General features: G+C 38.9%; 1 protein-coding gene across 7 annotated transcripts in view; it reads right to left on the bottom strand.

The window, feature by feature from the left end:
- Positions 1-15,319, bottom strand: part of ppfia2 (PTPRF interacting protein alpha 2) — a 543,269-nt gene that overhangs the window by 60,122 nt on the left and 467,828 nt on the right. For all 7 annotated transcript variants that reach the window (XM_087997151.1, XM_043709676.2, XM_043709677.2 and 4 more), the window contains 3 exons: positions 9,973-9,999; positions 7,404-7,579; positions 6,593-6,690 (listed from right to left, as the gene is read on the bottom strand). In XM_087997151.1, the coding sequence (XP_087853277.1) occupies positions 6,593-6,690; positions 7,404-7,579; positions 9,973-9,999 (301 nt within the window). The remainder of the gene's footprint in view (positions 1-6,592; positions 6,691-7,403; positions 7,580-9,972; positions 10,000-15,319) is intronic.

Here is a 15,319-nt window from a genome sequence, read left to right as displayed (position 1 = left end):
CCAACTGATTTATATTCTGCTGTATCCTCTGACAATCCTCCTCACTACCCACAACTCTTTGTAACATCTGCAAACTTACTATTTAGACCAGCCATGTTTTTCTCCAAGTCATTACGAACAGCAGAAGTCCCAGCACTGATCCCTGTGGAACACCACTAATCACAACCCTCCATTCTGAAAAGCATCCTTAGAGTGCTATCCTATGTCTCTTATGACTAAGCCAGTTCTGTATCCACCTTGCCAACTCACCCCTGAAGCCATGTGACTTCACTTTTTGTACCAGTCTGCCAGAAGGGAACTTGTCAAAGGCTTTACTGAAGTTCATTTAGACAACATGGAAGAGGGCTTTACCCTCATCAATCATCTTTGTCACCTCCTGAAAAAACTCAATCAAGTTTGTGAGGCACAACCTCCCCAGCATGAAACAATGCTGTCTATCTCTAATAATTCTATTTGCTTCTAAATGCATACAGATCTTGTCTCTGAGAATCTTTTCCAATAATTTCCCGACCACCGACATTAGGCTCCCAGGTCTGTAATTGCCTCGATTTTCTCTGCTACTCTTCTGAAGCAATGGGACAACATTGGCCATTCTCCAGTCCTTTGAGACCTCACCTGTTGTCAAAAAGGATCCCAATGATAGATGTTATGCTAACTGGCCTGCTATCTACGTCACTCCTTTTTACTCCTTTTTTTGAATAAAAAGTTACATTCATTATTTTCCAATCTAGTGGAATCTTCTCCACTTTTAGGGAATTTTGTAAAATTGGAACCAATGTAACAATTATTTAATTATCCACTACTTTTAAGACCATAGGATGAAATCCACTAGGACCTGAGGGTTGTTCAGTTTGCACCCTGAACAATTTATCAGTACTACTTCCCTGGTAATTGTAGTTTTCTTGAGTTCCTCATTCCTTTTCATTTCTTAATTTACACTTCTTTCTGGGATGTTATTCGCAACCTCCAGAGTGAATATTAATGAAAAATACCTGTTCAATTCATCTTCCATCACCTTATTTTCTATAATTAATTTTCTGCCTTTCGCAGACGTCTTGCGTTTTGATGGAGTGGTACTTTTTCCCAAAAACCATGAACTGGGGCTCTTGCTGGAGTCAGGGGTTTACCAGGGGCCAGAGTCCATGATGTTTGCCCACAGTCATTAGCTGCAGCTTCTATATGGGAAAATGTAGTGACTGCGATTGTTAACTTTGAATCTTAGATTGTGACTCGAGATGCCTTAAAAAGGGTAGTAATAGCCGAGTTAAAACATTCCTGCTATTGTCTATGAAATTGAAATTCATTAGCTATGACCTCAAGTCTGTGGAACTTTGTTTCAGCTGATGGCTTCTTCTGTATTATGTGTTGTCAACTTATGCCAGTTGTAATTTAAATATTGTGACATCTAGAAAATTAATACTTCACTTGAGTGTTGCAGTTTTAAGTTTAATAAAAAGGTTAATGATCATTAAGGGCTCTGGACAGGATGAGCCAGCTAACCACGGCACCATGATGCAGAAGGCCATTCAAGAGGGGGGAGCAAAAAGACAAGTAGTTGTCATAGGGGATTCTATAATTAGGGGGACAGATAGTATCCTATGCAAGCTGGATTGGGAGTCTCGCATGGTGTGTTGCTTGCCCGGTGCCAGGGTGCGGGATATCTCCGACCGGCTTGAAAGGATATTGGAGCGGGTGGGGGACTAACAACATAGGCAAAGCTAGGGTGCAGGACCTGTTTGGAGATTATCAAATACTAGGAAGGAAATTGAAGTACAGGTCCTCAAGGGTCATAAACTCTGGATTACTGCCCGAGCCATGTGCCAATTGGCATAGGGATAAGAAAATTAGGGAAGTAAACACGTGGCTAAGGGATTGGTGTGGGAAAGAGGGATTCCATTTCATAGGGCATTGGCATCAGTTTTGGAACCGGGGGGATCTGTACCGTTGGGACAGTCTCCACCTGAACCGATCTGGTATCAATGTTCTAGCGAAGAGGATAAATAGAGTGGTCAGTAGGACTTTAAACTTCTGAGTTGGGGGGAAGGGAAAGTGAAAGCGACAGGGAGTATGGAGTTAAATGGAAAGATAAACAGGAGGATAGCATGGATGCAGGTGGATTTAACCTTGAGGCAGATTAGGATTACAAGCAAAAGGAAGGATAACTTTGGACATCTTATGACTTCCAATATCTCTAATGATAAGAATGTTAGCATTAAGGCACTTTACCTGAATGCTCGTAGCATTCGTAACAAAGTAGATGAACTTAAGGCACAGATCATCGTGAATGATTATGATGTGGTAGGAATCACAGAGACATGGTTGCAGGGGGTTCAGGACTGGCAGTTAAACATCCAAGGATTTACAACTTATTGAAAAGACAGGGAGGTGGACAGAGGGGTCGGGCTGGCCTTGTTAGTTAAGAACAAAATTAAATCTATGGCATTGAATGACATAGGGTCGGATGATGTGGAGTCTGTGTGGGTGGAATTGAGGAACCACAAAGGCAAAAAAACCATAATGGGAGTTATGTACAGACCTCCTCACAGTGGTCAGGACCAGAGGCGCAACATGTACCGGGAAATAGAAAAGGCATGTCAGAAAGGCAAGGTCACGGTGATCATGGGGGACTTCAATATGCAGGTGGACTGGGTAAATAATGTTGCCAGTGGATCCAAAGAAAGGGAATTCTTGGAATGCTTACAGGATGGCTTTTTGGAACAGCTTGTCATGGAGCCCACAAGGGAGCAGGCTATTTTGGACCTAGTGCTATGTAATGAACCAGACTTTATAAAAGATCTTAAAGTAAGGGAACACTTAGGAAGCAGCAATCATAATATGGTAGAGTTCAGTCTGCAGTTTGAAAGAGAGAAGGCAAAATCGGATGTAATGGTGTTACAGTTAAACAAAGGTAATTATGAGGGCATGAGAGAGGAACTGACGAAAATTGACTGGAAGCAGAGCCTAGCAGGGAAGACAGTAGTGCAAAAATGGCAGGAGTTTGTGGGTATAATTGAGGACACAGTACAGAGGTTCATCCCCAAGAAAATAAAGATTATCCGGGGAGGGATTAGACAGCCTTGGCTGACAAAGGAAGTCAGGAAATGTATCAAAGAAAAGAGAGATTCTATAAAGTGGCCAAGAGCACTGGGAAATCAGAAGATTGGGAAGGCTACGAAAACAAACAGAGGATAACAAAGAGAGAAATAAGGAAGGAGAGGATCAAATATGAAGGTAGGCTAGCCAGTAATATTAGAAATGATAGTAAAAGTTTCTTTCAATACATAAGAAACAAACGACAGGCAAAAGTAGATATTGGGCCACTTCAAACTGATGCTGGAAGGCTCGTGATGGGAGATAAGGAAATAGCTGGAGTACTTAATAAGTACTTTGCGTCAGTCTTCACAGTGGAAGACATGAGTAATATATCAACAATTAAAGGGAGTCAGGGGGCTGAGTTGAGTATGGTTGCCATTACAAAAGAAACAGTGCGAGAAAAGCTAAAAGGTCTTAAAATTGACAAATCTCCTGGCCCCGATGGGCTGCATCCTAGAAGTGGCTGAGGAAATAGCGGAGGCGTTGGTTGAGATCTTTCAAAAGTCACTGGAGTCAGGGAAAGTCCCGGATGATTGGAAGATCGCTGTTGTAACCCCATTGTTCAAGAAAGGATCAAGACAAAAGATGGAAAATTATAGGCCAATTAGCCTAACCTTGGTTGTTGGTAAAATTCTAGAATCCATCGTTAAGAATGAGGTTTCTAAATTCTTGGAAGAGCAGGGTCAGATTAGAACAAGTCAACATGGATTTAGTAAGGGGAGGTCGTGCCTGACAAACCTGTTGGAGTTCTTTGAAGAGGTGACAAGTAGGTTAGACCAGGGAAACCCAGTGAATGTGGTCTATCTCGACTTCCAAAAGGCCTTTGATAAGGTGCCACACGGGAGGCTACTGAGTAAGGTGAGGGCCCATGGTGTTTGAGGTGAGCTACTGGCATGCATTGAGGATTGGCTGTCTGACAGAAGGCAGAGAGTAGGGATAAGAGGTTCTTTTTCGGAATGGCAGCCGGTGACAAGTCGTGTCCCACAGGGTTCAGTGTTGGGGCTGCAGCTGTTCACGTTATATATTAATGATCTGGATGAAGGGACTGGGGGCACTCTAGCGAAGTTTGCCGATGATATGAAGATAGGTGGACAGGCAGGTAGTACTGAGAAAGTGGGGAGGCTGCAGAAGGATCTAGACAGTTTAGGAGAGTGGTCCAGGAAATGGCTGATGGAATTCAATGTGAGCAAATGCGAGGTCTTGCACTTTGGAAAAAAGAATACAAGCATGGACTACTTTCTAAACAGTGAGAAAATTCATAAAGCCAAAGTACAAAGGGATCTGGGAGTGCTAGTCGAGGATTCTCTAAAGGTAAACATGCAGGTTGAGTCCGTGATTAAGAAAGCGCATGCAATGTTGTCATTTATCTCGAGGGTTGGAATATAAAAACAGCGATTGCTACTGAGACTTTATAAAGCTCTGGTTAGGCCCCATTTGGAGTACTGCGTCCAGTTTTGGGCCCCACACCTCAGGAGGGACATACTGGCACTGGAGTGAGTCCAGCGGAGATTCACACGGATGATCCCTGGAATGGTAGGTCTAACATACGAGGAACGGCTGAGGATCCTGGGATTGTACTCATTGGAGTTTAGAAGGTTAAGGGGAGATCTAATAGAAACTTACAAGATAATACATGGCTTGGAAAGGCTGGACGCTAAGAAATTGTTTCCATTAGGCGGGGAGACTAGGACCCGTGGGCACAGCCTTAAAATTAGAGGGTGTCAATTCAGAACAGAAATGCGGAGACATTTCTTCAGCCAAAGAGTGGTGGGCCTGTGGAAGTCATTGCCGCGGGGTGCAGTGGAGGCCGGGACGCTAAATGTCTTCAAGGCAGAGATTGATAAATTCTTGATGTCACAAGGAATTAAGGGCTACGGGGAGAATGCGGGTAAGTGGAGTTGAAACGTCCATCAGCCATGATTAAATGGCGGAGTGGATTCGATGGGCCGAATGGCCTTACTTCCACTCCTATGTCTTATTATTGAATTTTTCTAATTCTGCTTCATATACAATTCCAAATATCCCATATGTCAACACAGAGAAGTATGATTACAAGGTGACTGTATCACCTAATCCATAAGTTAGTGAAAATGAAAAAGGAGCCTGAAAACCAAGACACTGACTCCAAAAAAATCTAACAGAAGTACTCCAGAAAACCTCATAAGGAGTCCTAAAAATTGTTACAGTTCTCGATAAAGAGACAACATTTTACAAATAATTAGAGTTATCCTGCTAGTATTGAAATGTTCTCTAAATAGTTATTAAAACATGGTGAAAGGTTACTTTTGAGTGAGTGACTAACAGATACATTTTGATTGAACTAACATTGTGAAACTGGCACAAAGATACATTTTACACACTGAGTTCACATGAATCACTGTTTTTCTCGTCCTCTTATTTCCAACCCTATTTTAAGGCCTCTTTTTATGTGCATTGGTCATTTGTGGAGGAAGACTTCAATCTGATAGTTTAAAATTCTGTTACTTCCTCCTCTCAATAAAATACTAATCATTATTCAGAACGAGGAGTTCTTATTTTGAAAAGTGTAAAACTGTCGACATTAAAAGTCTGAAAATACAACAGAAAATATTGAAAATACTCAGCTTGTCAGAAAGCATTTTTAGTGAGAGAAACAGAATTAACAATTCATACTGATGGTCTATTGTCAGTATAACAATTTGCAATGTTAATTGTTTCCTCTCCCTGACCTGGTATTTCCAGATAAATAAAACTTTTTTAGTGCTTATATAAACTATAACTTTCCTTATGGGGAATCAATAGGTCGGAATATTAATGGAGGAGAAAAAAAAGAGAAAAAAAGCATAAATAATTTTGTAAATACAGTGGCCCAGATCTTCTGATTGGAAAATTGCCATTGCTGAAGCATCAACTACAGTTGCTTGTCAGGACCCTATGAATGTCCTGATACAACTGATGCTGTGAGAATTGCCCGAGAAGTTGAAGTTTCCCGTGGATGTTACGCAAATTTGGTAGTCTCTGAAAAACTCCCGGTTTTAGACACAGACACATTTGAACGTTTCTGACTTACTTAACTTAAGACCCTGTCATCTGAAATTTGTTCCTTTAGTATTTTTCTTTCGCAGCTGGAGGGGAATATCTTTGGTACACTATTAGCCTTATTATATTCAAAGGACAGTGAGTTTCTAAAAACATTTATAAAAATGTTTTAAAAGTATATATCGATATTTTAAAAGTAGGCTACTGTATGAATCCATAAGTAAATTCACATATAAAACATAAACAGAGACATGTATTATACAATATATTAAATGTGTACGCATAGCAATGGTTCTGGGAAATATTGAACTAACTACCTCACACACTTCCATTAGATTTCCGACATAGTACTTCAGCATACATTCTGATCTATTCTGAGGAATACCACATATTTTACACATGTATACAGTTTTTCCATTAAGCTAAAAGGAAATGTTTAATGAATCACTTGTTTTTCAAACAGCAGTAATAGATCTCTCACCTTTAATCTCATGTTGGCTTAATTCTCTTCTCTTCTCCAATTCTTTTCGATCATAGTTCAAACGTTTCAAGCACATAATACCATACTGTAGACTTGTCCTGAACAAGAACAATACAACAGTTATGACAATATTTGCAAGTTGCTTTCAAAATAAATTAATAAAATTCAAAACATAATCAAAGACCTTTTGATTATGGGTTAAATGTTGAGATCTGCATGTCAGTGATCTCTCGTGATGATCTCACCAAAGCTTCAGGAAATTAAATACACCAGATGGGTTTTCACATCACAATTGTTACAATTTAAAGAATTCTTCAACTTTGCAAACTACAGACAGCAATTCCCGATTTCTGTACTCCACAAACAACAAACTGGGTTGGGGGGGGATTTGTCCCAGTTAACAGGTGGATGAAAAATGCAGCCAGCATTTTTCCCATCTTTGGGGATCTAGAATGCGATCAGAACGCCAAGTTGGATCCCACAACCATCAGAAAATGGGCTGGCTCATTTGTGTTCAAATGGAGATACAGAATCACTGTTTTCCTACCAGCCTTGGATGACTCAAATGCATAATTTCCTTCCTAGTTTTGTCTTGTCTTACATCAATAGTGTTCTTTGGAGCAGGTAGACCTCTGCTAGAGAATGCCATGAGCTTGGGGCCCAGCATATAACTTTTGGTAGGAATATACTGGAAGATCTGTAGATTTTAACTTGCTGAAGTCAACCCATTAATAAATAAAAGTACACTTCCACAGCTGCAAACCAGTTTATTTTACAAATGGAGAGAGATTTTTAAAAAAATCAAACATACCGATGAAAGCTATCAACCATTTTTAAATGAATACGAAGATCCTTCTTTGTCAAATGATCCAGCATTCTAGCATCTACCAGGCACTCCATGAAGTAGCTACGATACTGTGGTAATCCTAGGCTAGGAAGCCATTCATTACCAATCCATTCATGATTCATGTCACCATAAGCCAATGTCTGACAGAAAATGTAAGAACATGTTTATCCAAATTCATTTGCCCATTACGAGTTAACAAATAAAAACAAGTTTTAAAAAAACAAACAGTTTATAGTACATAATCATGTAGCCTTCTATTTCCTAATTTTAACAAACAGCATGAGTAAACAGTGGCAGTATGTCAAGAAAAAGCATTACAGAAATATTTCTGTTATTAGTGTATTGAACCCTGCCCACCTTTCAAGGACAGATTGAAAAATCTGAATGAAAAATGTGATTATTATGACCATTAAGGGATTTGAGTAGCATTTTGTAATGACACATTGTAATAGCAGATATTTGACATATTGTTACTATGTTTGTGAGAAATAATTTCCACAGTACTATTGAGACTATTTTGCATATGTGGGCTGGTAGAAATTGGCCTGTTGCAGCACTGTCAATCGTCTTTCTGACCTGTGGAAAAGTTTTACATTTTTAAAGAAATACTTGAGTCAAATACTCATCACAGACTAAGACCCTTAGTTAAGTTATAAATCACTTCCCACTGATAGAGCAACCTGGATGTCAGGAACACACCAGTGTTTCCAGGTCCAACATTGTTACATCACAAATGAAGGGAAATAAATCAAATGATATACTTTTGTCATTTCCATTTTCACGACAAAATACTTGCATGTATTTGCCATCTTGAAACTGGCAATGAACATTAAGCAGCTAGCAGGTGTATTGCATTCTGCTTGCATTGTTGGGTATCGTGTAATTTGTGAAAAATTCTATCCAATCAACTTAAGAAAAGTGAAAAAATTTAGAAATCACAATACATGTAGAAGCAAATAGGACAGGTGAAGAAGCAGTTTTAAAATAATGAATCTTACTTGAGCAAAGCAAATGGGTGAATAACTTGGAAGAGGGAAATAAGGACATATGCAAATTTTTAAATTTCCCTTTACTGTCTATATTCATTTCACGAGGTAAAAACAATGACTGCAGATGCTGGAAACCAGATTCTGGATCAGTGGTGCTGGAAGAGCACAGCAATTCAGGCAGCATCCGAAAAGCTTCGAAATCGACGTTTCGGGCAAAAGCCCTTCATCAGGAATAAAGCCGAAACGTCGATTTCAAAGCTTTTCGGATGCTGCCTGAATTGCTGTGCTCTTCCAGCACCACTGATCCAGAATCTATATTCATTTCACAGCAACTTTAAACTGGGTGCTATTCAGTTTTATAGTACATGCAGAATTTTTGCACCAGTGAGCACACAAGTACAAGTTATAGGCTTATATTTAGTGTTTAGGGAAAATAAATATGAGAAACAGCACAATATGAAAAATGGGAATATAGATGTCAAAACCTCCCAGATGTGTCAAAGCAACTCTGAGAAATATGCCATCTAAACACAGGTGAAACCATCTTACTTCATGTATTTTAACGTCTTGCATTTATTGCTTAAACATTTATTGATAGTCCCCAAAATTTAAGTGATAACTTTATATGACAAGGAAACACATTTATACTTTGAGGGACCAATGTCTGAATATGATGGGTCCTGTGAAACCAAGTCTACTAACTGTTCAACAAAGGGACAAGAGGTTTCATGAAGTCCATGAGTCAGTATAAGATGGTACTGAGTTGGCAGAGAGGTTATAAAAGATGGATTGGTATGGAGAATAAGAGAGGTGTTGGGGCAGGTAGAAGGGCAAAATTTGGAATTAGGGCTATGAAGAGCCATGTGCATGTGTAGAAAGGTATACGTTGACATGGGGTAACAAGAACATAAATGGGAGGAGAGAGGGTTATGATCTGTGAGGTTTGGATGGCTATTCTTTGTTTTATTTTCCACTGGGTCAAAGTGCCAGTGCACTGTGGTCAGCTGTTCATACAGCCTGCTTCCACATCTGGCAGCCCCTATTGTTGCTTCTGCAACGTACTTCGGGACAGTGCAACTGACTCCCATTAACACCTGTCAGTCCAGAATGAAAGTCTGTCTATCCAACATACTTTCTCCAGAGTCAGGTTTGTGGAGTATTTTCCTAACACAGTATTCCAACTTAGCACTGAAAATTCAGGCCTATGTTTTACCCTTACAGAATATCCACCTGACATTAGATACCTTTCCAGGTTTGTGAGTAAAAGCTCATGACAGGATTTTTGCTGAATTTATGCTAATGGAATAATCCTGCAGATATTCAGGCGGCCATTTCTTCCACTTCTCTTTGCAGATAAGAAACATTATTTACTTCAAGCTCATTGAAACTAGAAATGATAGTCTGAATAAATATAATATACAAAAAAAGGACTGCTAATTAGATACTTTCCACTGTTCAGTATAAAATCATTTCATAACACTGAGGATTAAATCACATATGCACTAAAATCTTCAAGCTAAATTATGTATTTTAACATGCATTACCTGAGCCCAACTGCCTTCTTCAGACTCCTTAAGAATTACCAGAAAGTACAATTAATAAAAATGCAAAGTTAACAGGCTTTGAAAATGAAAATTGTAAAATATGTATTTATGAACAAAACAGTTTCACAAGTTTCACATGAGTGTTGTTCATTTAATTGTAAAAAGCTGTAAGTTTGATTATTATTATATAAAAGGTTCTTTCAAAATGAAATATTGTATATCTTAATGTTTTTACAAATCGTATAACTTATGTTATGTAAATACATATTATTATGTAAGATATAAAGAACAGAAACAGGCCATTCAGCCTAACTAGTTCACGAGCATTCTCTGATCTTTTCTCAAATAATTCTATATTGCTTGCTTTCTCAAATTATTGTCTAGCTTCCCCATTAAATGCACCTACACTATTTGTTTGAAACATTTGTTCTGTTAATGGGTTTCAAATTCTTAATACTCTTTGGATAAAGAAGTTTTGTTTGAATTTCCAGTTGGATCTCGGTGAACATTTGATTTTGATGGATTTCGGTAATGCTATTCCTCACAAAAGGAAACATTCTCTCTGTATCCAATCGATCAAAACCTTTAATAATTTTAAAGATCTCTGTTACATCACCTATCAACTTCAATATCAAGAGAAAAGAGATTGAGTTTCTGAATTTTTTCCTAATATGTGTATCCACACAGTTCAGACTTTTCTTGTAAATGTTTCCTCCACCCTCTCCAGTACCTCTATATCTTTTCTATAATAAGGTGACCATAATTATACATGGTACTTTACATCGGGTTTAATCAAGTTTTGAGAAAGGTTTGGTGTAACTTCTGTTACATCAAATTCTATCCCTCTTGAAGTAAAGTCCATTGCTTAGTTTGCTTTTTTATGGTCCTCGTAATCTTTGACACAACTTTTAGTAATTGATGTTTATGTACTCACCCAACCCATCTAGATTAGGTTGTTTCTCTAACCTGCTTATTCCAAGTAATAAGTGACCACCCTATTTCTTCCCATGAATAGGCATTATCTCACTTTTATCTGTGTTGACTTTTTTTCAAACTTTGATTTCCCTATTCAATAATAATCAGCTTAAATACACTCATATTCCATCAGAATTCTCTACGTTATTCAATGGAAATGAACAATCTTATTAAACACAGAAAGGTGAGTCAAACATTTGAAAAAAAACATGCAAGAATTATAACGTGACATTTCATACAGCGTTCCAGAAGTATTCAAGAATTGCCAGTCATTTCTCTGGAACTTCAGTTTTGTCTGAGTTATTTCAATTTGCTTTCAAATGGCCCCAAGGTAAAGTTCAAAACTTCAGAATTTAGATACTGTGATAAATACCTAATTTTACTATAATTGTTATAGTTTGTTTCAAAATATGTTTGAAGTTGTTGGTTGATAGAATTTATTACATCAATTATCATGGCCACAAGGTAGCAAGTCGAGATTTTAATTGGATTATCAATCTGGGAAAAAGAGATTTAGAGTGAGCATTGATATGAGAAAGAAGAAAAAGAATGATGATGACTTTGAGGAAAAAAAGAACTCCGGATGCTGGAAATCAGAAACAATATCAGAAATAGCTGGAAAATCGCAGTAGGTCTGGTAGCATCTGTAAAGTAGAGTCAATATTTTGGGTCCAGTGACTGTTCTTCAGAACTGATTGTAACTTGGAAAAGGTTGGTATATATGCTCGAGAAGGGTTGGGAGGGAGTAAATAATAGGTGGAAATGGAGCTCATAGTGAGAAAAAAACAGTTGGCCACACAACCCATTGGGTAAAGGCCAGCTTGAAAAATTTAATAGCTACTAAGGGGGACTGTTAGTGGCTAACAATGGGTTGTTTTTGGTAGCAGAGCCAATAGAATGTGGAACTAGAAAAAACACAGCAGGGCACGTAGCATCTGAGAAGCAGGAGAGATGACTTTTCAGGTCGGAACCTTTCATCAGGACTGGGGAGGAGAAAGGGGGCTGAGAAACAAATAGAGGGAGTGGGTGGGGCTGGGGGAAGGTAGGTGCCATGGTGATAGGTGGATGCAGGTAGGAGGTGATACTAATTGGTCAGTGGGAAGGGTGGAATGGATAGATGGGAAGGAGACTATGTGATGACAAGGCCTAGGGTATGGAGGTTGGGGTAAAGACATAGGAGAAGGTGCTCAGGGCCTCAAATTATTGAACTTGATATTGAGTCCAGCAGGTTGTAGGGTTCCCAAGCAGAAAAGGAGGTGCTGTCCTTCCAACTTGCGTTGAGATTTATAGGAGACCTGTAGCAAGCCCGAGGCAGCAATGTTGGCCAGGGAACATGATGGTGTGTTGAAATGTTAAGCAACTAGAACTTCAGGTGGAATGGTGAGTGAGGATGAGGGCTACCCTAATGCTGTTGTGGGGCAGCACCACATCCCAATGATTATTAGTTGCCATTCCACCACCTCTAGCAGATGTGGATAGCCACTACCTGATATATGTTCTCCTACCCTCCCTTGTCAGTCTTCCTCAGAAAACTTTGGTCCACTTCTCCCAACACCTCCCCACACCTCCATGGCACCTTTTCTTGCAATTTCAGAAGGTGTAATACCTGCCAATTTACTTCCAATTTCCTTAGTGTTCAAGGCCCAAGACATACCTTCCAGGTGAAGCAGCAATTTACCTGCACTTTACTCAATCTAAGACTACCATAATTGCTTCTCACAACATGGTCTTCTCTACACTGGGGAGAAGAAACACAGACTGGGTGACTGTTTTTCAGGACACCTGTATTCTTTCCACAAAAATAGCCCTGAGCTTCTGGTTGTCTATGTTTCATGACTGAAATCTCTGTGTCGGGCTTGCTACAGTGCTCCAGCGAAGCTCAGAGCAAGAACAGCATCTCATTTTTTACTTGGGAACCCAATTTACTTAATGCTTGTTAGCTTAGAAATTGCTCAGTGCATAATAAGTTTATGCATCTACCTTTTCCTATCTACAATCAGTTCTGAAGAAGGGTTCCTGGACCAGAATGCTGCCAGACCTGTTTAGTTTTTACAGCAATTTCTGATGATGATTTTGATTTGTTTTATAAATTTATACATGGTTATCATACTCATAACATTGAATTACATAAAAGCAGAGCACTCTAGGTTGAATTTTAGATTCCTGGGGCTCAACTGTTCAGATATTAGGAATGGGAGTACACATTTACTCCAGCAGTGAGCTACAATTTTTATTCACTGTCATTTTCATCTTTCAAATTCTGATTTATTAGATAATTGGCTTGCAGGTTCTATTTCAGTATGAGAGCGAGATCACCAATAACTTGTATGTCATTTCTAATCACCACTCTTCCATTTTAAGTAGAGATACCTGTGTAGTTTTGAACCATTGTTTCGCATTTGTAGAAGAAACTGAATTTGATTAAGTGTGCTGTGAACTAATCTACATCACAGAAAGTTCATTTCTAGAGCCGTAGGAAGGTAGTGTAGATCTTTCATTTCTGTTAGAGTGTAACAAGCAACAGGCATAAAAGACGTCAATTGTAAAGGAAACCATAGCCACAACTGGACATTCTAGATGTTAGTTTGTTTTTTCAGGACACAGTGACAGCGAATGGAGCTGCCACTGCTTCTAATGATTTGGAGGAAGCAGACATCCTGGATTTTGTTATCCTTTGACTCCAAAAATTGTGAAATCTCTGTTGTCTCATTTGAGGAGAATCACCCTTTTGTTGAAGGAGCTATTGAGGAGGTGAATGTATCTAGTTTATACTACTGGACTTATTAATGACATATGTCAACAGCAACAATTGCAATTAGACATAGAAATTCCTACCTGCAATAAGTACTGAAGCACAATAAGAGACTAATATGCTGACATTACAACTACTATTAGGTGTACCTCAAACATGTTAGAGATGGACAAAATCTTGTCAAAGTTACAGGAAACTTAAACTGAACTATTCAACTGCCATTGCTGCAGACTAAAGACAATGAAGAGACACAAATTGCAGATACTTCAATACTTAAAGCCACAGCAGTTAAACTCATAGTAGTTCAAGTATGAATGAACACCAGTGAGGCTTCAGCACTTTCTACAGGCAGCAAGATAACTACAATATGTGAGAAGTCTTGGATAATGGAGTTAAAAAGGGTACTCCAATTACACATGAAAGAAGTCATAGAGCTCCAACGGAGATTGATGGGTACCGAATCTTCGGGCAAGGCGGTTAGCATCTCAGAAATCAAATCTATGTGACTCAAATGTACAACAATGAGAAAACAACATCAAGATGCATTCAGAGAAAAAATTCAAATAACAGAAATAACCCACTAAGAGATGAATCAATAATTACAAACAACTACTGAAAAGTGATCTAGCAAAAAGGAGACACTTAAATACAATTGAATCAAGTCAATGTTAATGCTCAGAGACTATTAATCTACATAAATGTCAGCTGAAACCTGCAACTGAATCTCATCAGAAAATTATAAATATGGTTACAACAAGTCTGAATGGATGAATAAATTCCTCTTTTGGCCTGAGGCTAGTATAGCAGAGTTTTTAATTTTTAAATAGGTGTGTTCTCTTTTCAATTCAATGTACGCTTGAACATACATTAAAGCTATGATAAACAAGCCAGATGGATATCTGAGTCAGTCAAAATCAGGTATTCGTTGTAAATTCACTTAAATATAAAGGGAACCAGATTTTCCAAGGGATGACAATTTTATGCAGCTGGCCACTCCTCGTCTTCATTTTATGAAAGAAGGGAGCTCCACTTTCTGATAGGAGATTCTAATCAGGGCTGCTTCAGAAATGTAGAGTTGTAGTTCCATTCTAACAGTTCTTCCACAGTGTAGAACTGTTGGGGGAAGGCAAACTGTGCCCACTTTTCACAGTAGTCAGCTGCCAAATTCTAACATTTAAAGGTCCAGACAGACACTTTGACAGCTGCTGTCAAACAGTAAATAGGGTACCAGTTGGTTAGTTACCAGATAAGAAGAGTGCCAGGTTATTAAATTCCAGGGTGCTAGTTAAGTAGAATGTGAATTGAGTATTGTGCTAGCTTGGATAGGGCTAAAGTGCCAAGGCATTGGATGGCAGATAGGTAGTGTGCCAGTAATGTGACGTGCCAGGTAACAATGTCCAGGCAAGTAGGGAGTGAAATGGGGAAGGGATAGGGTGTGAAGTTTGGTTTAGGGGAGATGTGAGAGGTAGGTTCTTTACACTGAGAGTGGTGGGTGCATGGAATGCACTGCCAGCAGTGGTAATACAGTCAGATACATTAGGGATATTTAAGTGATTCGTGAATAGGCATATGGAAGATAGTACAATGAAGGGTATGTAATGCTGTCTTTCTTAGCTAGTA

This window comes from Chiloscyllium plagiosum, unplaced genomic scaffold, assembly GCF_037043375.1.
Source record: "Chiloscyllium plagiosum isolate Xiang-an unplaced genomic scaffold, Cpla_swu_hap1 HiC_scaffold_19, whole genome shotgun sequence".
NCBI classification, from domain to species: Eukaryota; Metazoa; Chordata; class Chondrichthyes; order Orectolobiformes; family Hemiscylliidae; genus Chiloscyllium; species Chiloscyllium plagiosum.
The sequence above is the reverse complement of the archived record's forward strand: the minus strand, read 5'-3'. Positions and strand labels throughout refer to the sequence as shown.